Below are 26299 nucleotides of genomic sequence, written 5' to 3'. Positions count from 1 at the left end.
GAAGGGAGCAATTCTTCCGCAACTTAAGGTAGGTGCACATTGCTTCCTTTTCTCGACTGAGCCGTCATTGGATTTTAAGGGAAAATTAATTTTTTTCACAGATCAGTTTAAAAAAAAGGGGGAGAGAAATATACTCATAAGTAAAACAAAAAATGTTTGTTAGGAAAGGGGGAAATGTTGAAAAAATTCTTGTTGCGTCTATTGTTATATCTGTACGCGTTTACTAAGTGGATATTATAATACTAGCGGGGGGAAGGGGTCGCCCGGATTTGCCCGGGCGTAAAATACGCTTAAATATGATATTTTAATATGTTCAAATTTCGTATGTATTATTATAAAGTCGTTATTTCAAAAGTAAAGAAAAAGTATTTAGGTGCCATCAGCTAGAATCGAAATCGAAACTGTAGCATTCAAAGCTAGTAATGTTACCACTTTATCAAGGTAACTCGCATATAAAGTGATTAAAATTTAAAAATTAAAAATAAACTAAGATGAATATACAAAATGTTTAACGATTTTTTACAATTTTGACCTATTTTTGATCTCGTAAAATCAATTTTCACCGGCTAAATATCCATAACAGAATAGCCCGTAAAAAAATCCAATCATCTGAGGCCCCTAGCGCTACTCTGCGACTTTCAGTTTCGGAGGAGATAGAGTTTGAAAATATGGAGACAGACAGACATATAGCCGTATATATATATATATATAATATATATATATATATATATATATATATATATATATATATATATATATATATATATATATATATATCAGGGGCGGAGATGGGACTAGTGCCACTCGTGCCCGGCACGACCAATAATTCGGTTAATGTTATTCAAAATGGATTAAAAAATCATCCATTAATTTCAAGCAAACATACTTAGTCTGATCTCAATTAAATTACATATCTATTCAAGTTTCGATAACTAAGTAGCAAAAAATTCATAAATATATCTGGGAATAATACAAGGATGCTGTTTTGAACGGGTTGTCTTTGTCCGGCCACCGCCAGATTCATTGAAAACTCCATAACAGCGGCTATGACGTTGAACGTCCGTAATTCGTGCCAAGCCAAACCTTTACTCGTAATAATCATGTTAGAGAAATCCAGATTTTTCTGTAATCACCCGCAAAATGAAGCCCACTTATAGTGCCTAAAATATTTAGCACGATCGAGCCTGCTGATGTCTGTTTTAGGAAGAGGATGAGGGACCGAGAGAGAGAGGGGGGAGAGAGATCTCTAGACACATACATACGCATAAACACATGAAGAACGATTACTACTACTGTTGCAATATGTAGTAGCACGAATAGTTCTGTGTAAACATAACCACGCGTGTATATCAGATTGTAAATAAATATCAGTGATGAAGTTATTGTTTCATTAATTAATAAAGAACAGGTTTTTAATAAGAGTGAATTTGTTTTTTTAAGGAATTTTTTTTTTCGTGAATTTTGAATCATAGAAATTTACGAAAAATACGGGTTTTAAGTCATTTTATATTAATACTAAGAAACCCGTCAATCCAATAAACCTTCGTAGAATTCCGTAGTGATACGTAAATACTTTGTAATTTTTTTTCATAAAAACTCTGTATGTAACTTTTCTTGCTGCATCCATCATTTCACAGCTATTTAAACCCAACTTTATTCATCAATATTACCTTTTATTCTATGGGAAAATTTAATCGCCGTTTTTGGAGAACATTACTTCAGTTGCCGAAATATTTCAGTCGCGTCACTACATTCAATTTTACCACGGACTTTATTTACGAATTCTTTGTATCTATTGCTAACCTGGTTAGCTGTCATTGTCATCAATTTCTTTATTCTAATAAACATATTTTTCTACTCATAGTAATGAATATCTCTTTTCTTCTATACTTTTGAAAGGGAAAAAATATCTTATCTACTGTATCAACAAGACCACAAATTATATAGTATCTTTATTGTTCACAAAAAAAAAAAACAAAAAAAAAAACAAAAACAAACACCATGCAAGGTACGTTAGTCAATCTGTGCTATGCAATGGAGAATCACGCAATAGCAACTATGATTACTTATTTGGGTCCACGGACCACGGATTGGGAACTAAAGTTGACAAAGGGCAGGGGGGGGGGGCAGCACGACAAGCAATAATAGGCTAGAGTCGCCACTGATATATATATATGTTGCGTTCGTTATGTATTGGCTAATGTCTGAAATTAGGAAAAATATTTTTGTAATCTTTGATATTAAGCATATGAAAACTCGATCGGATGAGCAAAAATGCTAAAGATAAATTAACAACAACAACAAACAACAACAACAACAACAAAAAGTAAAAAAAAAACAAAAAACAAAACAAAACGATATAGAACATACAGAAAACTTTCTAAAGAACATCTGCAGTTTAAGACCATCAAAAAGAGAATTGTTAAAGAATGGGGAGACTAAACAAAGTCTGGACGAAAACGCGTTCGTTGTAGATCGGCTGTTCTCGAGAAAAAATCGATTTCAAAACAAAACATTTATATTGTAATAGTTTTTATATTAAGCAAATAAAAACACTCGGTTAAATGCTCTAGCAAAATTTCGAGTCAATCGGTAAAGTAGTTTTTTTATTATCGGTTAGTAATAATCGACCATTTACATCTTCTATAATATAAATCTCACCTGTCTGATTAAATGTATGTATGTATGTATGTATGTATGTATGTATGTCTAAAACTTTCGACAGAGGTGACGGATTTTCACTAGATCGGTATCGTTTTTAAGCTAGACCCTTCGGACAGCAAATATCGAAAAATTTGTTAAAAACATTAATTTCTTCACCCTCTACTGGGAACTTTTCTACAGGGCGGGATCGTTTCTTTTGCCGATATTTTCGACAGGCATTCCCTTTTTTCGATTGACTAGCCTTAATTTAAACCTTTACCACTTCCGGTTTGGCGATGGGCGCAACGGCAAAGGCATAACGTTTTTATTGTCACGTTCTTTTCCTCATTCGCGGTACGGGTTCGCCGGGCACCCAGGCTAGTTATTTATATAGATTGAGCGAAACTATTTCATATTGAATCCATAAGGAACAGTATGAGTCACCATTTATCAAGGCTATAAACGATAATCGACGGAGAAAAAAACGATTTTTTCAGCCTTGTCAGAAACATCGTTTATGGAAATCTATAAATATATAAAAGGCAAAAGTGGCACGCGCGTTTTTGTATATCCAGCAAAGGCTTTTTCCGACGGAGGGGTGGTGGTTGGGGTCTCGAGAAGGTTACTATGTTTTACAACTTTTTATATACTCCCTAGATCATAATATCTACGATTTGCGAAGAGACGTCCTATCTAGATTTATTTGGATCGACTTTTATAAAATTTGCCCTATTCCATCCTCTCGCGTATTTATTTGTGTTTTTCGTATAAAAGCGAAACTGGATCGAATACAACGTCATTCGCTGGCCTTCCTGTTACTGATTGTTCCGCCAGGTAAAAGCGCTGTCAGTTGCAGATGATGCCATACTTATTGAAATGTGGACTCTGAAGTGATTTAATTCTAACTGCCTATACAATAATCTTGTATAGTGGTATTATATTAGAACTTTGTAGTCATATAGTTTCTGTTAATATAATTTTTATATGAAAAAAGAAAACCAACGACTGGAGTTTTTACTTATTGCTTCTGCGAAGAAGTTTGCATTGATATCTGACCGGACAGTCAACTTGAGTTGTTTTTCAGAAACCATCTACCAGGAGAGGAGTGCCTACCTCGACGCCGGGAGAGGGCTGTTACCCGCGGATCAATAACAAAAATCACAACATGGCGTGTGGCTGCATCTATCTCCATAAATTGGTGAGATTTTCTTGTTGCAATAGATTAACCAGAATCCATTGTCAAACTCTGTCCCCGCGTAGACGATCAAGGCCAAACTGGCGAGTTGTGAAAGTTGTTCTAGATGACCAGAATAATTGTTGAACTTTTCGGGGCGTTCCGTGATCAAAAAATCTCAAATAAACTTATATACCGGGCGTAACCTCGGTTAATAGTTTGATATAACCTTTTTGTGATAACCATCTTTTTGGTTATAGTATTGTTATGGAGTCAATTAGAATTCTGTTTTTTTTTTTTTTTTTTTTTTTTTGTGGGGATTCTCCGCGTGAGTTCGAATCTCATCTTCGTCGCCAGTTGATATGGGGTTAAAATGGTAATAAGAACGAAGGAACAGAGGATTTTTAGGAAACGAACATGTATTCACATAGATTACAGGCAAAGCAAGTTGAGCAATACCATTCCTCAACAGTGGGGCGTGTGCACTTGACCTGCTTGGTCGCGTGCCATCCCTGACTCCAGGCACCGGTACTCGATACCGGAAGTGACGTCACTAGAGAAAGTGACGTCATGAGATAGTCCATTAATCCCATGGAGGAGCATCTAAGTATGTAAAAGGTTTCTTTTGTGTATTTTTTCGAGTTTCTTCCGGAGCTGATCTTCTTCTGAAGAGCTGCAGGAATGAAAAATCCGTGATTATTGTCGGTACTTCTTTTGTGCGCGAAACAATTGTCCACATATTTTATTGTTTGAGTGTCAGTAAGATAAAAATGAAGAAAGATTTGGTCATTGGAATGTAACATACCATCGTTTATAAAGATTATATATATATATATATATATATATATATATATATATATATATATATATATATAAAAAATAAAAAATGTATAAAAATATTTTTAATTTTGCTTCATTTTTTGCTTAATTTTTATTATATACTTTTATTGTGACTTATTGCATCTTTCTTTTTTAATCTATTGTTATTATTATTTTTTTATTTATATTTTTTTATTTTTCTATTTTTATATATTTTGTTATATATATATTATATTTCTGCCTATATATATTTTCTCTTGTATATTTCTTCTATTTATTTCTACGTTTTACTTTCTATTCAGCATCCTTCATTTCCTTATTGATTACTTTATCAGTTTACACATACACACACACAACACACACACACACACACAGACAACACACACACACATACACATTAGTTCATTTCTTTACCAAGTATACCCTAATGACCAATGTACTGATGTTTACTGTATCATATTAGCTTGTGAATCGCCTGCAAAACGTATTATGCTAAAGAAATTTGAAAGACGCAAATAACTTTCACGTTCACGCAGTCAGATTTCATACGAAGACGCCTCCATGCGCATGCGTGCGCTCACATTTCTTTGATGACTTTCACGCATGCGTAGTTAGGCATAATTGGACCCACCAGAAAAAGAACTACTGTACAAAAGGGACATATTTTTTGTGAACACGTCTTTGTATTCCCATTTGATTGGTTGATGCTGGAAATATATATATATATATATATATATATATATATATATATATATAAACAGCGTGCAGAGATTTGGGTGTGTTCTTGTGATGTCCGGTGTCAACTTCTTGATTGTAGCCTCAAAGACTCAAGTATATGTTCTAATACTATGAAATATTATGAAAAAGTACTGTAATTGGATATTCTGTTCCACCACCAGGTCGTCTCTCTTTTTTGTATGCTTCTGACATCAAACAGAAATTTATAACCCGACAGAAACCCTAAAGTGAAATTCCCTATATGTTTATAATCTTCATTAGTATGTCTTCTGTATTTACAAAGTTGAGCCGTTCTTCGCACGGATAGTAAGATTTAAAGACCCCTTCCCCATTCAAAATTTTTTGATCTAAAACGTTGATGTTATGTTTTTTTCCTTTCTTTTGCAAAACTCAATCATGTTCTACAAAGTCAAAAACCAAAGGAACCCCCCCCAAAAAAAAAAACAAAAAAACAAAACAATTTTCCTCTACAAAGCAACTAAACTAAACACCATGGATAAAAAATTGAAGATAAAATGAACTTGGGACATAAAAAAGTGTTAAGCAATTGGCAAAATTCGACATTAAATAAATCAAAATAAGCGGATGTCATAAAACAAAGCAACCAAATCATATTCCAGATGGCACTTACTCCTTTGTCCACGGAAATGGATGATAGAAAAGGCCACCGCAGCAGAAGGACCATCCAGTCTCCGCAAAAAATAAAAAAAAACACAAAACAAAAGAAATAAAAAATAAAAGAAAATAATAATAACCTAAACAGCACCGTCGAAAATCCCTGATAGAAGTGCCTTAGACAATTAGTAGCAAAACAACTTCTTCCCAAAGAGTATTGTTAAAGCCTCATGGTTCAGCTCTTAAGATAGAACAGGAACATATGTCACCCAGACAAAGCAAGACTAGCTAATCTCGTAGTACCTAATCCGCCGCCACATTGATTGTCGAAGCAATATTTCGGGATAAATCCCATTGTCAAAAGAAAAATTAAGAATTGTGATCGGGGTTTGTTTTTCTGTGTTGTTGTCGGAAAGAACCCCTCAAATGTATATATAACATGTCACGAGCCCTATTCAGTGAAACATCTTTTACTGGACTGTTATGACATCACATATATTCGTAAAGACTTTTGCATTTATTGTTATTTTCTATCCCTTCTTTTTTTTACCCCATCATATCGCCCCTTTTTTCCAATTTCAATCTCAATTTTTTATTCTCCATTTTTAATTGTGAATGTTTCATCTGCATGAATGTGAACTTTCTAATTCACAATAGAAGGAAAACATCTTTCAAATATAGTCAGCGCACGAAGGTTAGCTAATTTGCATGTTGCTTTGCAAAGCGAACTCACATTAATTATCTATTCATTTTTTTTATATATCTGATTCGATGGTTGTTTTCTATTTTCCTATTACCTACAGTTCGATTTAAAAAGTTTTTCTTTTGGCCTTGCTTTTTCTCGTAGTCTATGGGTTATGAGGTTACTATTTTGTGATATCTACTCTTTGTTACGCGATCTACGTATCAGATTGCAATCAACATGGTACAAAAGCAAGCAAAACACTTATTTGTTTCGAAAGAATGTGTGGTTACCGAGCCCGGAACCCAACTTTTAACTTTAACTCTAATCTCTAACCCTAACGTTCAAAGAAGAGACCAGATAACACTTCAGTTGATTATTCAATGAGAAGTCACTGAAGACTCAGTAATTTATTTCTCCGAATGGTGAGTAGTCCTAACATGTAATCGAATACGACATACATATATAACTTACTTCTCCATATTAAAAAAAAATGAAGAACCTCGCGAATGTAAAACATGTCACGACCCCTATGCGGTGAAACACTTCTTACTGGACGGTTATGACCTCACACATATTTGTATTACAATAGAAAATGAAAATTAATATGGTTAAGCTTAAACATGGAAATATAAAGGACTAGTTAAAACTGAAAAAGAAAAGGATAAGATATTCTAGTAAAAAATATAATTAATTCATAACTTAAAATATTGCAGCATTAAGAATTGATTATATAATGTTATAAATTGAATTAAAAAAAAATTCTTATGCTGCAATATTTTAAGTTGTTATATTTTTTCTCTAGATTATCTTAACATTTTCTTTCCCAGTTTTAACAACTAGTCCTTTACTTTCGATGTTTAAGCTTAACCATATTACTTTTCATGCTCGCATTTTTCTATTGTAATCCATGATTTTTCCAGGCTTCCAGTAAATTCATTTGTTCTTTGTTTAATTTCAGTCTTATTTTTTTACCCCCATAAATATAGCATATACATATGTAATAACAATGTACGGTACTCGTCTGCTTTCAATAAAATTCTCCAATTATCCCCCTTTTATTCTTTCATTCTTTCTGTTTTACTTGTTACTTCTCTTTTCGCGAGAGCGGTGAATTGGTAGCAACAGTAGTCGCTGAAGCGACGTGGTTGCTATGGAAACCAGTCATAAAAAAACGTCGCTCATCTCCTTACGTTTTTTACGATTTTGAGCACCAGAAAATACATCATAAGTTTTGTTTTACTGAACGAAAATTGCAAAAAAAAATTTACAATATAGCCGAGAAGGTGGTCTATAAACTGTAATAATTGTTTGAAATTTGGTCGAAAAATGAGTGAGCGGTGAAGCTTTACAGCAGTTCTAAATGACTAAAACTGCCACTTAACCATATATTCAAACAAGGTAGTGTTTGAATGATACCCTTTTACAAGGCGAAAAATCTAAAAAAAAAAAAAAAAACTCTTTCAAAAGGAAAACTCTAATAATATCCTAAACTTTTTAAAAAGAGTGAATCTTTACCACAAAATATAAATCCCTTTCAAACAACTAATAAAAATTGAAACATCACTCGAATATTCTTAGTAACAACTAAACTTTGAAAACAACTAACCATCCGGAGACAACAAATATAAAAGACAAATAAAATTTGAAAAATAAAAAATCAACTTAAAATACAACAAAAATTAACAACAACAACAACAAACTTATATAAATCATTAAATTAGCCGAACCGGACATATAAAAATGCAGAAGTGAACCACAAAGAAACACTCATATAGAATACAGAAATCAGAAACCGTATGATTATGAGTTACCCTCACCCCAACAAAGTGTCAGCATCAACTGATACCGCACCAAATAGTTAAGGAGGATCAAAAAGGCTGGAAAGACCGAGAAGACCATTACTCCACTGGATGAGTACAGACAGGACTGGGACTTTGAGAAAGCTTATTCCGCTCAAATTCCAGTCAAGACCATTGGTCGCTACCAACTAGAAATCGATGATAAACTACTGTTTCGATAACGCAAATTAATTTGCAAAGGTTATCAAAAGAGATGGGGAATACTGGAAATCTGTGGAGACTTGTCGTCACTCAGACTCCAGGGACCACTACAAAACTCCTAGTGAGTAATTATAATAATGGATAAGGGTAAATGAGAAATAGTCTACTTGATGACAGCTTACAGTTTTGGATTTATCAGAAAACTGTTTACACATATTTTAGGTAGCCTTTCTTAGGCGGGGGAGGGGGATTAATATGTTTTCACTATTTTTATTAACGTATAAAAAATCAAACCGCTTTTTCATAATTCTATTTTTTTAAATTACAAATAATCAGAAGTTCATTTTCATTATTAAAATGTTTTTTTTTTCTTTTTTTTTTAGAAGAGAAGTTGAAAATGTGGTTTTAAGTTTACTATACTTTATTTATAATTGGTGTTTCTTTGGGGGATTTGAAAAAATGTTTTTATAAACAGTCTGTTTGCGATTTTTCATTTGATAAAACTTGTGAAATAAAAATTTCTCCCACAATCTAAGTGGGCGAAAATGATGACAGTATTCTTATTAAAATCGCTTGTCAATTTTTTTTTATTAAAAAACCGGAAGCAGTTATCAGATACGCTGTTTCTCTTTTACCTAAATAAGTACTACCCCCCTCGAAACTAACAATCAGACGCATAATGTAAAAGTTAAACATTATCTGCAATTGTAAAAAAAAAAAGCATCAAATAATAATAATAATAATAATAATAATAATAATTATTATTATTATTATTATTATTATTATTATTATGTGTTGCGTAACTCTTGAAACATTGTCAGTGCCTGTTCAACTTTAGCTCAAAATGAGCACAAATGTCGCAATGACAAAGTATGCACACATCTGTATTGATGTTTGTGTCAAAAGTTTGGAATCCAAGTGACGGACAAGTGGTTGCACCATCACCCAGAAGCGATAGTGGAAAATGAGAAAGTTGAGATTTTCTTGAATTTCATGGTTCAGTGTGACCGAAAGATAACTCACTCATAGGAAACGGGATATTGTAGTCGTGAACGAAAAGACAAAAGCCAAATTATTGATGTGCTTGCCCAAACGACATCAACTTTACAGGCAAAACGAATGAAAAACTACGGAACTATCAGAAACTGATTGGCAGGTTATGGGATAAGAAAACTTCCATCGTGGAAATCATCGTAGGTGCGCTTAGCTCAATTCCAAATGACCTTGAGAAACAGTTGAACTCCTTCGGAATACAGGAAAACATCACTGTACTCCACAAGTCGGTTCTGCTTGGCGCAGCAAATATCCTACGCCAGGTGCTTTCCATCTAATTGACTTTTTGACTATGCTCACTAGCTTTGGTGTAAAAGCCTGCTCTTGAGTGAAAAAAAAAAGAAACTGTAAAACAACACAGCACTGTAAAGTTAACGAGCATACTACTACTACTACTACTACTACTACTACTACTAATAATAATAATAATAATAGAACCACATTAGCGCAAAGGGACGCAGCAAAAGGGACAACCCCTAGCAACTACAGACCTATAACTTGTTTACCTACAATGTAGAAATACTAACTGCACAACTGAGGGAACAAATTTACCTTCACTGCGGACTACTCCCAGAGAAACAGAAAGGAAAAATAAAGAAAAAAAAGGAAAAAGAGGAACACATGCCCTATTATACATAGCTCAAAGGATCTTGACGGATGTAAAAAAGAGAAAATAGAATTTAGCCCTGGCATTGATTGACTAATATAATTGATTGACTAATATAAAGCGTATACCAGGACCCCGCAAGCGTGGATAATAGAATGCTTGAGAATGTACAAAATACCAGGCAAAATAATCAATTTGATAGAAAATACAATGAGAACATAGAGACTTGAACTGATAACTGATGGACAACACATGACTAAATAAGATTAAAATACAAAGAGAGATCTTCCTAGATGATTCCCTATCATCACTACTGTTCATCGTAACCATAATGCCCCTTTACAATATACTAAGAAAATTCCAAGCCGGATACAAGTTCACTAATATAGAAGAATGAACCACTTAATGTACATGGATGACCTGAAACTGTTTACAAAAACAAAGACAGAACTAGAGACACTAATAAACACAGCCAGAATCTTTAGCCAGGATATCCAAATGGAATTTGGTATAAAAAAGTGCGCACTGCTGATCACGAGGAGGGGAAAACTGAAAGCAACAGAAGATATGATAATATCCAATCAAACAGAGATGAGGGCACCAGGTGAACATGATAGTTACAAATACTTGCGAGTTCTGGATCCAGAAATCATCAAAGCAACAGAAATGAAAAAGAAAATTGGAAAAGAATATCTCAGAAGAACAAAAAGACTAAAAACTAAAGTATATAGTAAAAAAACAAAAAAACAATTAAAGGAATAAACAGCTGGACTGTTTATAAGTTGGACTAAAGAAGAACAGAATAATCTCGACCAGAAGACAAAGAAACTCATGACTATGCACAATGCACTATACCCAAAAGATGACACTGACCGATTCTATGTGAAATGGAAAGACGGAGAAAGGGAGCTGTTTTGTATTGAAGATTATTTAAATAATACAAAAAAAAAAAAGAATTCGACAAATGTATAATGCAGAACACCGAAAGAATAATTACCACAGCAAGAGACACTGAAGAAACAAACAAGATAAAAAAAGGATAGACGAGGAAAGATAAGTGGTAAGTGAAGCAGCTACAAAAACACTTGAAAATGGCTAGAAAAAGGAAACCTAAACAGGAAAACTGAATCTGTAATAACAGCCGCACAAGATAACGTGATTAGAACCAACAACATCAAAGCAAGGATCGACAAGACACAAGAAAACAGTAAATGTAGACTCTCGGATAAAGAGATGAAACAATAAACCACATAATAAATGAATGCAGCAAACTATCCCCAAAAGAATATAAAGATAAACACGATTAAGTGGGGAAGGTAATATACTGGTAGTTATACAGACAATCGCATGTTGAACACTCAGACAATAATAGTACAAGCACAAACCGGCAGCAGTACTGGAAAATGAAAGTCAAAATATCCTATTGGAATGGATATATAAATGGGTAAACCCTTCCAAGTAAGAAGACCGGATATCATAATAGTTAACAAGAAGGAAAAGTCCTGCCAGATTGTAGATTTTGCCGTTCCAGCAGGCTACAGAGTGAACATTAAGAAGACTGAGAAACGGAGCAAATACACGGAACTGGCCAGAGAGCTCAAAGGGATCTGGAAAATGAAGAAAGTCAAGATAATCCCACTAATAGTAGGAGCACTATGGATAATACAGAAAAACTTTGAAAAATAAATTGGGGAGATTGAAACCAGAGGGATGGCTGAAAAGATACCATGGATAACAATAATGAAAACTGCAGAAATATTAATGCAGAGACTAACACAACATTTGAACTACAGACACAAACTGGATACAGTAACGGCTATACAAAGGAACACGATATGGAGACATGGCATCATGAAAACTGAAACGATATAACCGTAAAGTATCCCTATTTTTTGCGTATACGTCACCATAAACTAACACCAAGGTTCAAGAAGGATGTAAAAGTCGAGGAGAGAAAGCACTAGCCAGACCTCTCCTGGATGAGTGCCAAGAGGACTGGGAAGTTGGGGAGGCTTATTGCCACCAAAACCCAGGGATAACCAATTGTCGTTGCAAACTAGAAATCAGTGGTAAGCGACTGTGGCGATAACGCAAATTCTTGTGCAAAGGTTATCGAAAGAGGTGGAGAGTGCTGAAAATCTGGGGAGACTTGTTGTCATTCAGACTCCAGAAAACACCAAAAGTTGTTCTCAAAAAGAAATTTGTGATGGTGACCTGTGTGACTAGTGAGTAAATAATAATAACAATATTTATAATAATAATAATAATAATAATAATAATAATAATAATAATTAATAAATAATAATAATAATAATAATAATAATAATATCTATAATAATAATAATATCTATAATAATAATAATAATGAATAATAATATCTATAATAATAATAATAATAATATTAATATTAATAATAATAATAATAATAATATCTACAATAATAATAATAACAACAACAACAACAACAATATTTATAATAATAACAATATTTATAATAATAATAATAATAATGATAATAATAACAATGTTTATAATAACAACAATGTTTATAATAATAACAATATTTATAATAATAATAACAATATTTATCATAATAACAATATTTATAATAATAATAATAATGATAATAATATCTATAATAATAATAATAATAATAATAATAATAATAGTAATATCTATAATAATAATAATAATAATATCTATAATAATAATAAAAATAATAATAATAACAATATTTATAATAATAACAATATCTATAATAATAATAATATTTATAATAATAACAATATTTATAATAATAATAATATTTATAATAACAATATTTATAATAATAATAATATTTATAATAATAATATTTATAATAGTAATAATAATAATTATAATAATAACAATATCTATAATAATAATAATTATAATAATAACAATATTTATAATAAAATAATAATATTCATAATAATAGCAATATTTATAATAATAATAATAATAATAATAATAATAATATTTATAATAATAATAATAATAATAATAATAATAATATTTATAATAATAACAATATTTATAATAATAATATTTATAGTAATAATAATAATAATATTCATAATAATAACAATATTTGTAATAATAATAATATAATAATTACAATATTTATAATAATAATAACAATATTCATAATAAGTACAATATTTATAATAATAATATTTATAATAATAACAACAATATTTATAATAATAATAACAACAATATTTATAATAATAATAGTATTTATAATAATAATATTTATAATAATAATAATAATATTTATAATAATAATATGTATAATAATAATAATATTTATAATAATAATATGTATAATAATAACAATATTTATAATAATAATATTTATATTAATAACAATATTTATAATAATGATAATAATATTTATAATATTAACAATATTTATAATAACAACAACAACAACAACAACAACAACAATAATAATAATAATAATAATAATAATAATAATAATAATAATAATAATAATAATAAGTAGCATTGAGATACGACGTTGCCAGGATTGAATTAAGATCAACAAATGTTCCGCATTTCCAATTTCTTGTTATCGAAATCGGTGTAATCGCCAACTTTTCCATCAAACCGATTGATTGCCTGCTATAGTTAAGGAAACACCGCAAATTCTTATATAATGGCATGAATTGAAGTTCAAATGGAAAAGTCACCCATCTTAGTTTAATTGTGCCAGAAACACAAACATTAATTTAGAGCGTGCCCCGGTCTTATCAAAGAACCTATCGTAGATTTTATATGCCGAACCCTTCTGCTTGTGCGGTGATAAACTTCTCAAATGCATCTGTAGTGGTAAACTGTACAAGGGTTTTACTTTGCCAAAATAGGATAAATTTTTTTTGTTTTTATCTGATTATCAATTTTCGATATTTATCGGAGACATCTCGATACAAAACCTATATAAGAACACTTAAAAATAAGTAAATTTATTTGAAATTTACAAAAAAAAAAAAACAATACCGGCATCGCCGTTTCACAGTCTATATGGAAAGAACACACACACACATACACAGACAAATACACAAACTCTCACATACACACAGAGGAAATTGTCTTTTATATATAAGTGTATATATATATATATATATATATATATATATATATATATATATATATATATATATATATATATATATATGGTACTGATGATGATACATCTCTATCTCTATCATTATATAAATCTTACTTTGTATGTGTGTGTGTGTGTGTCTGAGTCCCTTTCCTCACAGGTTCCGAAACGGCTGAGCCTATCTTTTGCAAATTTCACGCAAAGCTAATTCATATGTCTGGCAGTGTTCTTAGATATATTTTGTACAGAAATTCATCCGATAAGCATCAAAAATCGAAAAAAAAAAATCCAATCTTAAACATAGTCTTTCTTTTCTTATAGATAAAAAAAGAAGAAATTTTACAGGGTAATATTTTACGTTACACCGGCCGGTGTAACATAAAATATTCTCCTGTAAAAATCATTCTTTTTTTTTTTATCTATAAGAGAAGAAAGACTATGTTTAATATCGTCAAGCCCAAATATCAGCTGACATGATATTGTAAACAAACACAGACGGAATTTGATGAACGACGTTATCATTACTATTTTTTTAGTTTTGATTGTTTTGCGAATTAGTCCACTGGGAAAATTATTTATCTATATAATCATCAACAGAGGACGTATTCTATAATAATGCATATGCAACCTGCATGATTAAAATATCATGTTTAAGCGTATTGTATGACCGGGCAACGCCGGGCGGCCAGATACTGCGTTTATAAAAGTGACATTCGTTTTATTGATTAAAAAAATATTTAATTACAATTTTTTTTTTTTGTAAGTAGGCAGAGAATATTTATTGCTTTAAAAAGAATTACGTTACTACAATTTTTGATAAAGTGAAATGTTCGGTTTATTTATTTAAACAATAGCTATCTGGCAATGACGATTATGGAAGAAGAAAAGTCATTTTTTCTTTTTAGAAAATACTATTGATCCTTAAAAGACACTTGTTATTAAAAGAACAGAGTTATTTTTAAACGTACATTATACAGATTGATGTGAAAAGCACTGAAATGTCCTCATAAAAAATAAATAAGTAAATAAATAAATAAATAAATAATAATAATAATAATAATAATAATAATAATAATAATAATAATAATAATAATATCAGTCCCTATAAATGAAGGTGGGTTATTTTATGACACTGGCAGTGAGATTAAAACGCCAAATACATATTCAAACTAGAAGACCATTAGAACATCATGTGTTGCGATCCTAAGTTTAAATAATTTGAACATTGTTTTGCAAGAGTACATCTGATTATTTTCTAATTCAATGGTTATTTTCATTTTATTATCAGACATTTCTATTTACGCATATCGTAGATAAAAAAAAAATGGCAGTTTTGGTTAAAAGAATGTTTGTCCAAAATTCCCCCACGTAAAAAAAAATAAATAAATAAGAATAAAAACTAAAGAAAAATGTGTATGGCGTAAAGAAAATATCGTACAGCAAAAATCACGTAAATTAAAAAAAAAAAAAAATTATTTTATTTTTTAATAAGAAAATCAAATTTTATGGCTAAAAGAAAGAACAAGGGAGATAACTCCAAACAATTGAAAATTGAGAGATTTTAGAAAGCCATTTTTAACACGGGACGAAGGCACTTGAAAAACTCAGATTCGCTTGATTTTCTTTATAAAAATAAAACTACTTGGTTAATTTACCTGATTTTTTTCTTGTGTACCATATTTTCTTTCCGTCACAGGTAACTATATCATAGAGATTTTTTTTTATTTTTATTTTTTCATGGGGAGGGTGAATTCTGGACAAGCGCCAAATAGTCTTTTGAGCCGTTTTCGGTCAATTTAGTTTGCGATTGCGATACTTGATCTTCCCAGTTCCCCCAGAGCTACGATAGCACATATTAATAACATATTAGCACATATTAATAACAAAACAGTAACACAACATTCGTTTGGTACTGCACAAAATGGCCGTGAAAGTTCAAGGAGGAAGGAAATACCTGATAAGAAATGCATTATATAAACCTCTACCAGAATAGCGCAAAGGGTACTGGTTGGTTAGTTGGTTGTTTTTGTTTTACGGCATATCAACCTTTTTCATGTTATTTAATGCCGAATCTAGTTATTTTGAGGAACGATTTTTAATGGAGTATATTTATTTTTAAAGTCATATTATATTTAACCCATAGTTGGTACCCTAACAGGTACTACCACTCCGGGTCCGACTGGACCTGGGAGCAATGGCAATTAAAGGGTGGCACCACACTCCCCAAGGCCCGCAAGGTGGGGCCTCACCATCTGATTTAGTTTTAGGTCATATCCAGGACGTAAAAAGAGTACTGGAATATTCGTGAGGTTTATTGCCATTGAAACATTCAAACTCTATCAAAGACAAAGCAATGGCAAATGGCTGTTGCGATAAAACAAAATGATTGGCCACGGTTATCGAAAAAGGTGGAGAGTGACTGAAATCTGGGAAGACTTATTATCACTCATATTCCAGGGAACGCCGTTTCGAAATCATTAATAATAACTCATAAAAACCCCTAATTAGTCACAATAATAATAATAATAATAATAATAATAATAATAACAATAATAATAATAATAGTAATAATAATAATCCCCTCCCCGTAAAAAATTCACATCAAAACCCGTCTGGCTATAATCACTCTACCAATAAATTATTTTCCCCCCTCTAGAATTGGCCAGTTACAACCATCATTACTAATCCCCTGATTACGGTTAAACTCAATAACCTTTATCCTCGAGTGGCCGGTGGGTCTTGATAAGTGACGACACGATTTAATAATAATAATAATAATAATAATAATTATTATTATTATAAAGACAGCTACACTTGTGCAAAAGACACAACAAAAGGAAATATACTTAGCAACTACAGGCCTATAACATGCTTACCCACAATGTGAAAAATATTAACCGCACAACTGAAAGAACAATTGTAGCACTCTCTTCGTTATCGCGGATTACTTCCCGATGACCAGAAAGGGTTAGGGTTAGGGTTAAAAAGGAAAAAGAGGAGCACGTGATCTGCTATACATAAACCAAAAAATCCCCAAGGAGGTAAAAAAATAGAAAAACGGGCATAACCATAGCATGGATAGACTGCAAGAAAGTACACAACAGGATCCCTCCAGCATGGATAATAGAATGCCTGAAAATGTACAAAATACTAAGCAAGATTATCAATTTGATTGAAAATGCACTGAGAACATGGAGACTTTACTTGACAGCTGATACATAACTAATATTAAAATACAAAAAAGAATCTTCCAAGGGGATTCCATATCACTACTATTGTTCAGCATAGCTATGATACCCCTTTAAAATATTCTTAGAAAGCCGGATACAAGTTCACTAATACAGATAAAAGAATGAACCATCTAATGTACATGGACGACCTGAAAATGTTTGCAAAAACCAAGAAGGAACTAGAGACGCTAATAAACACAACCAGAATCTTCAGCCAGATAATCCAAATGGAATTCAGCATGAAAACGTGCGCACTGCTGATCATGAGAAGAGGAAAACTGGAGGCAATGGAGGGCATGGAGCTCCCCAACGAAATGGAAATGAGAACATTACGTGAACATGACATTTGCATATATTTGGGAGTTCTGGAAGCAGACACTATCAAAGCAACAAAAATGATAGAGGAAATCGGAAAGTAAGACCCCAGAAGAACAAGAAAACTCCTAGAAACTAAACTATATAGTAGAAACATAATAAAAGGTACAAACAGACGAGCAGTGTAAATAGTAAGATACTCTGGACCGTTTAGAGGTTGGACCAAACAAGAACCGAGGCATCTCGACCAGAAGACCAAGAAACTTATGATCATGCACAATGCACTACATGAAAAGGATGATACTGACTGATTCTACGTGAAAAGGAAAGACGGAAGAAGAGGACTGGTTTGTATAGAAGACTGTGTGAATGACACGAAAAAGAATCAGGAAAACACATAATGCAGAACACCGAAAGAATAATCACTGTAGCAAAAGACTGAAGAAATGAACAACACAGAAAACGGAAAGTCAAAGGATAAGATGAGAAAAGAAAAACAGGAAGAGAAACAGCTACACGGACGATTCATAAGGATGACAAAAGATAAGACTAACGAAAACAATTGGACATGGCTACGAAAAGGAAACCTAAACAAAATAACTGAATCCCTAATAACAGCCCAACAAGATCACACGATTAGAACCCACTACATAAAAGCAAGGATCGACAAAACATAAAACACAGCAAGTGTAGACTCCGTGGACAAAAGATGAAACAATAAACCACATTCTAAGCGAATTCAGCAAACTAATGCAAAAAGTATATCAGAATAAACACAATCTAGTTGGAAAGGCAGTATACTGGGAATTATGCAGACAGCTGACTCTTGAGCAACCGAACAAATGGTACAAGCACAAAGCGGCAACAGTAATTGAAAATGAAAGTCACATAATCCTATAGGACACAGATGTACAGACGGATAAACCTATTCAAGCAAGAAGACCGGATGTCATAATAGTTAACAAGAAGAAAAAAATCCTGCAAGATCATAGATTTCATCGTTCTAGTAGACCACAAGTAGACGGAAAAGCAGAGCAGATAAACGGAACTGGCTAAAGAGCGCAAAGAGATATGAGAGATGAAGAAAGTCAAGCTAACACCAACAATAGTGGAAGCATTGGGAACAATACCGAAAATGTTTGAAAAAGAATAGGGGAAATTGGATGACCATCATGGGGTGGCTAAAATAATACAACGAAAACGGCAGAAATATTAAGAAAAATGTTTGAATGTGGAGACTAATGCACATGAGCTATAGGCGCAACCGGACATATAGAAATCCGCAGAATTAAAACACAATGAACACTCATATGGAAGCAAGAAAACTGAAACTGTTTAGTTTAAGATTATCCACTCCCCTAAAAAAAACACTCGTTTAGGCATCAACTGACACCACACAAAATAGTCGCGGAGGGTGAAGAAGGACGGAAAGACCGAGGAGTGAAAGCACTAACCAAACCTCCACTAGATGAATTCAAAGAGGACTAGGACCTTGGGGAGGCTTATTCCACCCAAATTCCAGTCAAGACCAATGGTCGCTATCGACTAGAAAGCAATGGTAACCGACTGTTACAATAACGCAAACTAATTTGCAAAGGTTATTGAAAGAGATGGAAAGTACTGGAAATCTGACTGCGGGGAACGCAACAGGTTGTTCTCAAAGAGCAATCTTTGATGATGCCTGTGTGAGTGATAATAATTATCTCTATAATATTCTGCTTGTCTCTTCCTTAGTTAGTCCGTACATTACGATTTGAAAAAGGTCAAATACAATTTTTGAAGACCAAACTGCATCAAAAAAGGCCAAACTGCTTAAAAAAGAGCCAAATTTGCGAAATTTGGTTTTAAAAAAGGTCAATCTGGCAACTCTGGACAAGAAAACGAGAATGATCTAAACAAAATAACTGAGAATGACCTCCTTTTGATGAAGCCTCATTGTCAAACCACATTATGACAATATATGATCATCAGTAATTTTCGATGTTCAGTCATTCTTCAATGAAGAAAGAAGTCGGCAAAAACCTTACGTGAAAAGGGCATCATATATATATATATATATATATATATATATATATATATATATATATATAAGTCAAAACGGCCACGTGTGTTTTGGTATGTCCAAAAAAGGCTTTTTTTTGGGGGGGGGCTTCTCGAAGAGGGTTATTATCTTTTACAACTTTTTATATACTCCCTAGATCATAATATATACGATTTGCAAACGCACGTCGTCTCTACATTTATTTTGATCTGTTGTATTGTTGATATAAATGTTGCTGTCTATTTGTGATTTGTTCATATGCAGTTGTGTGTGTGTTGTGTGTGAGTGTGTGGTAATGTATTTTGAACATACCTTAACTTCATGCGTTGTTGATCTTGTCCACCTGGAATTCATCTTGTTCTTGGAGGGGGGGGAGACTGGAAACCTGTTTTGGACGAATATTCATTCACTCCAAAACGATGATTGGTTTTATATAGTTTTTATTCACCTTCCAGATCTCGATCGCAGAAGAATGGAAAGTGAATATCTTTGCTTGCGTGGTTAATTCAAAATCTTATTTTTACACACGTCAGCGTCTCCCCCCCCTCAGTGAAGGGATGGGACGACCTGTTAAGCTGTCCGCTCTTCTTTACGTCGAAAACCCAACTCACTGACTCCAGCTAACCTGCTCAGGTGACTCAAACGCAGATCCGATCAGCTGACCCTCACTTCCGGTAAAACGTGTCTACAATATGATTTACCATATTTCTTTCTTATGTGCGACCTATTTCCTAACAGATCGACTTTTATAAAATTCAGGCTATTCCGTCCTTTCGCGTGTTTGTTGATCTTTTTCATATTAATAAAGCGAAACTCGTTGAAGCAAAGCCGTCAGCGGCCTTTCGTCCCGGGACGTCTTAAAAGAATGTGGGGGGAAAACCCTTCATATCAGATAATTGCTATTCATTTGAGAGTTCCCCCTTTTTCGGGTGAGCTTGGTTTCCCCAACATCGTGAGGGAAACAAATAAATGAAACGGCGGAAAACTGAACTGGCTTTCAGCCAACGTTCATTTCTATGCTTGCGTGAACTCATTCACTTAGCAAATCAACATTTTGATTCACATCGATAAATTTGAACACCTTTCGCTTCTTTTCTAGCGGTAAGATGTCACGTTTTCTTTCACTTTTTTCCGCCTTCGCATCACAGATTCGAGCCTGTCTGCCTACTTACTAACACTTTTTCTTGTGTGTGCTCAACACACACGTTTGAACACACGGGCAACGCCGGGTACCCCGGCTAGTTCGAAAGAAACGGCAAAAAAAAAAAAAAAATGAGACTGACGTTGTCTGCCAAGAGGTGTTGGACTGAAGGAATAAATTAATGATTATTTCTTACAATGTGATTTTATTATTTGTATTGAACTATGTAGCACAATATTACTTTCTGGGTATTTGTTAAAACTTATTAATTGATCTCATTTTAATCAGTTCTATATTTAAAATACAATGGACACTATTTTTATAGAAATATTAATAAACTCATATTTTCTGCGTGTTATTAGTTTTTCTACCTGATTTTTTTTGCACTATCCAGAAAAATATCAGCTTTATTAAAACATTTGTTGGTTCAATATATTTCTCATCTTATGGAATTCCCACGCGTTTTACTAGTAATAAAAATAATCTGTTATAAAAGATTGTGATTTTAATTATGTCAGTAACCAATAAAAAGACAAGACAAAAAGAATAAAGAGAAAATAGAATAAAGTGAAGCAAGGGGGGGAGGAAGGAAAAGGTTAGAGGGAGAAAGAACGTATAGGGGGTTGATAGAGAGAGAAATACGTTAGGAATAAGTTAGATCAGGAATACATAAGTAAATAGGAGGGAGGGGGGCAGAGAAAAAGAAAGAGAGGAAGAGAGAGATGAAATAAATAAAGAAGGAATGTGTGGTGGCATCAAGGTGAAAAGAAAAAGAAGGAAAGAAAGATTGCCAACGTGAAAGGAAAGAGGAAAAAGAATGAAAGAACACAAGGAAATGAAAGAACATGAGGGAAAAAGAGAAAGGCGAAGAAAGAAAGTACGGTAAACAGAGAAAAGGGAACAAGTAAAGACAGAAAGAAGGAAGAAAGATTGAAATAAAAAAATAAATAAACGAAAGAGAGAGAGAGAGAGAGAGAGAGAGAGAGAGAGAGAGGGGGGGAAGAATAGGGAAGAAAATGTTTAGCAAAAATTAAATGAAGGGAGAGAAAATATGGAAAATAGGTATTAAATGATGGAAACACAAAATGAAATACAAAATAAAATATTGTTGCGTGTGTATATATGTGTGTATGTATGTGTATGTGTGTGTGTGTGTGTTTCTGTATATTTTTGTGTGAAAGAGAGAGAGAGACGGAAAGTGAGAGAGGAGGCTAAGATATAGTAATCTACTTACAGAAAGTACATTTATATATACAATGCGATCATCCCAGCGCGAAAAAAAAAAAAAAAAAAAAGAAAAAAGAAAAAAAAAAGAAAGGAAGATGAGCGACAGAGTTTAAACAGTAAAAAGAAAGTACCCGATGGAAAATGAAATAATGTCGATGAAGAAAAGAAAGACAAAAAGCGTCGAAAATAATTACGACGACGACCATGATGATGAAGATCATGATGATGATGATGACGACGACCATGATGATTAAGATGATGATGATGATGATGACGACGACCATGATGATGAAGGCATGAGTTTTGCCAAAACTATTACGACTACTTACTACATCTACTACGATCGTTGTAGAGGGGAAACGCACCAAAAAGATATATTGGAATTCTGCGAGCCTCGTCCGCAATAGCAGCAGCAGCGGCGGCATCAACATCACCGGAGAATCGCAGAAACTTAACAACGATGAAGATATAAGCGTTCGGCGATACTAACGTCGCTGGTGCTTTGGTACTACTGTTTACATATACGTATATACTTATATACTATATATATGTGTGCATACATATGTGTAATATGTATATATATCTCCTCTATCCGATGCAAACAATATACTAGTTCTATAGCATCTGTACGATGACGCGAAACGGCAGTGGCGACGATCGCCGTTGTCGTCACAAATGTTTATCTTCTGATCGCGATTTTTGCCGTGACAATACTAATACCAAGGTTGCGAAGGGTAGAATTGTCGCGTCGTCGTGGTCGGGATCGCTGTTGTCAAAGACCAGCGATGACAACAGGAATAGCGCGAAGTACAAACACGACCGGAGTATGGCGACTAACGTCAATGTTGATAACAATGTTATTGTAAGCGATAAAGAATACCCCAAAACAAAACATAACCAGACACGGACAATTCCTCGAATTCTATGGCTAAACTTTCTGCTACTTTTGGAAATTATACCTGTTGTTGCCGGATCTAATTCTCTGGTTCTGTCGAAATGCCGACAAACCTGCGAAACATACAGCACGGTAAGTCTGTTACTATTTGAATATTTCTAAAATGATGATGATGATTTGATGTGCCGGGGTCTGGTGATGCTCTGGTGATGACCGGCACAAATTCCTGATTGCATACACCATAAACTGCAAGTCTCAATACTGATAAATATTACGAGAAACGTAGTTTTAATATGATTATATGCTTGATGCGTGAGGCCATAATTTCGTCGCTCCCGCTCCTCTACACTCCACTGTGATGATGACGATAATATTAATGATGATGAATGATGATGTTAGTTTTGATGATGTTGTTAGTGTTTGTTGGTAGCGTGTTATTTTCTTTCTATTCAACTCCAGAAGTTTAGATACAAGGTCAGGTGTAGATTCGATGAAAGTGTTTCTGTGTTTTCAGTCCGTATCGACAACCAAACCACTTAGCCAACCGATAGTAACGGTTGTTATTAGTGTTGGCTGTGATGATAATGCCTGTAATATTGTCTTTATTAGTAGTTACGACGACAATGATGATGCAGGTGATAATGATGATGATACAGATCATGATGAAAGGAGCGATATTGATGATGATGATGATGATGACGACGACGACGACGATGGACATCATGACAGTGATGCCTTTTCGTCGTGGTGTCGCTTGCGACAGATATGATGATGGTGATAGGTATTATGACGACGATTATTTAATAAACACACACACACACACACACACACACACACGTTCATTTTTAGTGCATTCGACATAGACCAGTTGTTCGACGCTGATTATCACATTCGAGTTCAAAGTATTGAAAAAGTTTTGTTGATTCAATTTTTGATTGATTTGTATGAAAAACTATCAAAATAACTGCATAGTGTTCTCATCAGCATACGACGTTTCAGTTGATACGTCAGCTGGTCTTCTTCATGCCTATTTTTTAAAAATTTTATTTATGTTGTACTTCTACAGTTTATCGCCGAAAATGGAGACGCCATTTTTTCCGGGCACCTGACGTTAAAATCAGAGGGAGAAATCAGTATTTTAAACCATGACCGAAGTAGGAAATAAAAAAAAAAATTACAAAATTGTTTCATTAAAATTATATTTTCTTCCATAGACTTTTCAATAAATGTATTTGTAATTATATTTTGATACAATTTTATACAAGTAATGTTTTCGTTTTCAAATGGCGCTCGCCCAGTTTTAAATAATTATGAATATGTCATTTTCATTTTTTTAATACATTTTTTATGAAATCCATTTTTTAAATAATAAATAAATATATACGTTTCATGAAAAACTTTCCCGTTTTCATTAATTAAATCGAAACAAACAATTACGGATATATGTTCTCTTTAATTTTATTTGTTTACTTTTTTTTTTATAGTTCTTTCCTGAAGTAATTAGTACCTAGTTCATTTCTTTTAGTTATTTATTTCGGCCATAGTTTAAAATACTGATTTCTCCCTCTGATTCTAATGACAGGTGCCCGAAAACAAATGGCGTCTCCATTTTCGGCGATAAAGTGTAGAAGTACCATTTATGCTAATGTTTTCTTTCACGTATATTTATTAACCTTCTTTTCAGGAAGTTAGACTAAAGCTCAGGTGGGGTTTAAATACACCCCCCCCAAAAAAAACAACGCACTTGGCAAAAATGTACTCTTACAGAAATATGACGAACTTCTATATATCAGTGACGCGTAACGAAAACCATTGTACGAAATGGGAAACAAAAACTGTTTTTGTTTGTCTTTTGTTCTTTTAAATAATAATAACAACAACAACAAAAGGATTTATTCCGTTACATACTAGCAGGGAGATCCGACGTCGCCCAGGATTGAATGATGATCAACGAATGTTTCACACTCCCATATTTTTATCATCATCGAAATCGGTGAAATAGCCCATTTTTCAATCAGCTCATTGATTGCCTGCTCTAGTTGGGGACACATCGCGGTGCACCAGGAGGAAGCTTCACATGAATCCCTGCAGTGACTTAGTCGACAATACATTGTAGTCTGCATTGCACTGCAGAGAACCTACCGTTAATTTTATAAAATTATTTCTTTTATATATAACTGGCAGTTCAGCTCGGCTTTTGCTCGGACCCTAACTTTGCACATAAAATACCTTCGTGTGAACTTTCATAAAAATTGGCGCAAGAGGAAACGGACACACACACACACACACACACACACGCACACGCACACACACACACACACACACACACACACACGCGCGTTTCTTTTATATAATAGTAGAGATACCGTTTCAGTGTCCAAATGAAAAAAAAAAAAAATGAAAAATAGAAAGTTCTTTGGGCCTATGTAAGTTTGGCAGTAGTTATCGTGAGAAGAGAGTCGATGATTAAGCGTCCAATGGACAGAGACATGAGAGAGAGAGAGAGAGAGAGAGAGAGAGAGAGGGAGATATTTTTTTCGTTACTTTCAGGGTTATTTCTGCTGAACAATTCTGATTCCCAAAAAGGCTGAAGCAGTTTTTTCAAGAGACAGATGGAATCAATGCGCCCTGCAAGCTGATTGGTCAGTGTGTGACCAAATCGCCTTGTTGGGACATTTTTTTTACATGAGAAAATGTCATTCATATTATCTGGATTCTTCGGACTACTATTCTCATCTTGAGTGTTATTTTCACAACGTTTCGGTCAATGTAACCTCCGACCTTCTCCAGGTGTATTCCCGAATTCGACAAGATGCACATGAAGAAGGTCGGAAGTTGCATCGACCGAAACGTTGTGAAAATGACACTCAAGACGAGAACAATAGTCCAAAGAATCCATATAAAAAATTCAGAAAGAAAATAAGTCTTTATTCGTAACAACTACACCCTGGCCTGTAATAAATATCCAGGAAGCCTTGCCAGCA

The 26299-nt window shown here is 33.3% G+C and overlaps 1 protein-coding gene across 2 annotated transcripts in view; it reads left to right on the top strand.

Annotated features, from left to right (window-relative positions):
* Window positions 1–22750: 22750 nt before the first annotated feature.
* Window positions 22751–26299, top strand: part of LOC145239826 (proto-oncogene tyrosine-protein kinase ROS-like) — a 682889-nt gene continuing 679340 nt past the window's right edge. For both annotated transcript variants that reach the window (XM_080103360.1, XM_080103359.1), the window contains exon 1: window positions 22751–23447. In XM_080103360.1, coding sequence (XP_079959486.1) covers window positions 23052–23447 — 396 coding nt within the window. In that variant the 5' untranslated portion in view covers window positions 22751–23051. The remainder of the gene's footprint in view (window positions 23448–26299) is intronic.

This window comes from Euprymna scolopes, chromosome 19 (assembly GCF_053919585.1).
Source record: "Euprymna scolopes isolate OS-2025 chromosome 19, ASM5391958v1, whole genome shotgun sequence".
Lineage (NCBI taxonomy): Eukaryota > Metazoa > Mollusca > Cephalopoda > Sepiida > Sepiolidae > Euprymna > Euprymna scolopes.
This window is presented reverse-complemented; position numbering and strand designations above follow the sequence as displayed.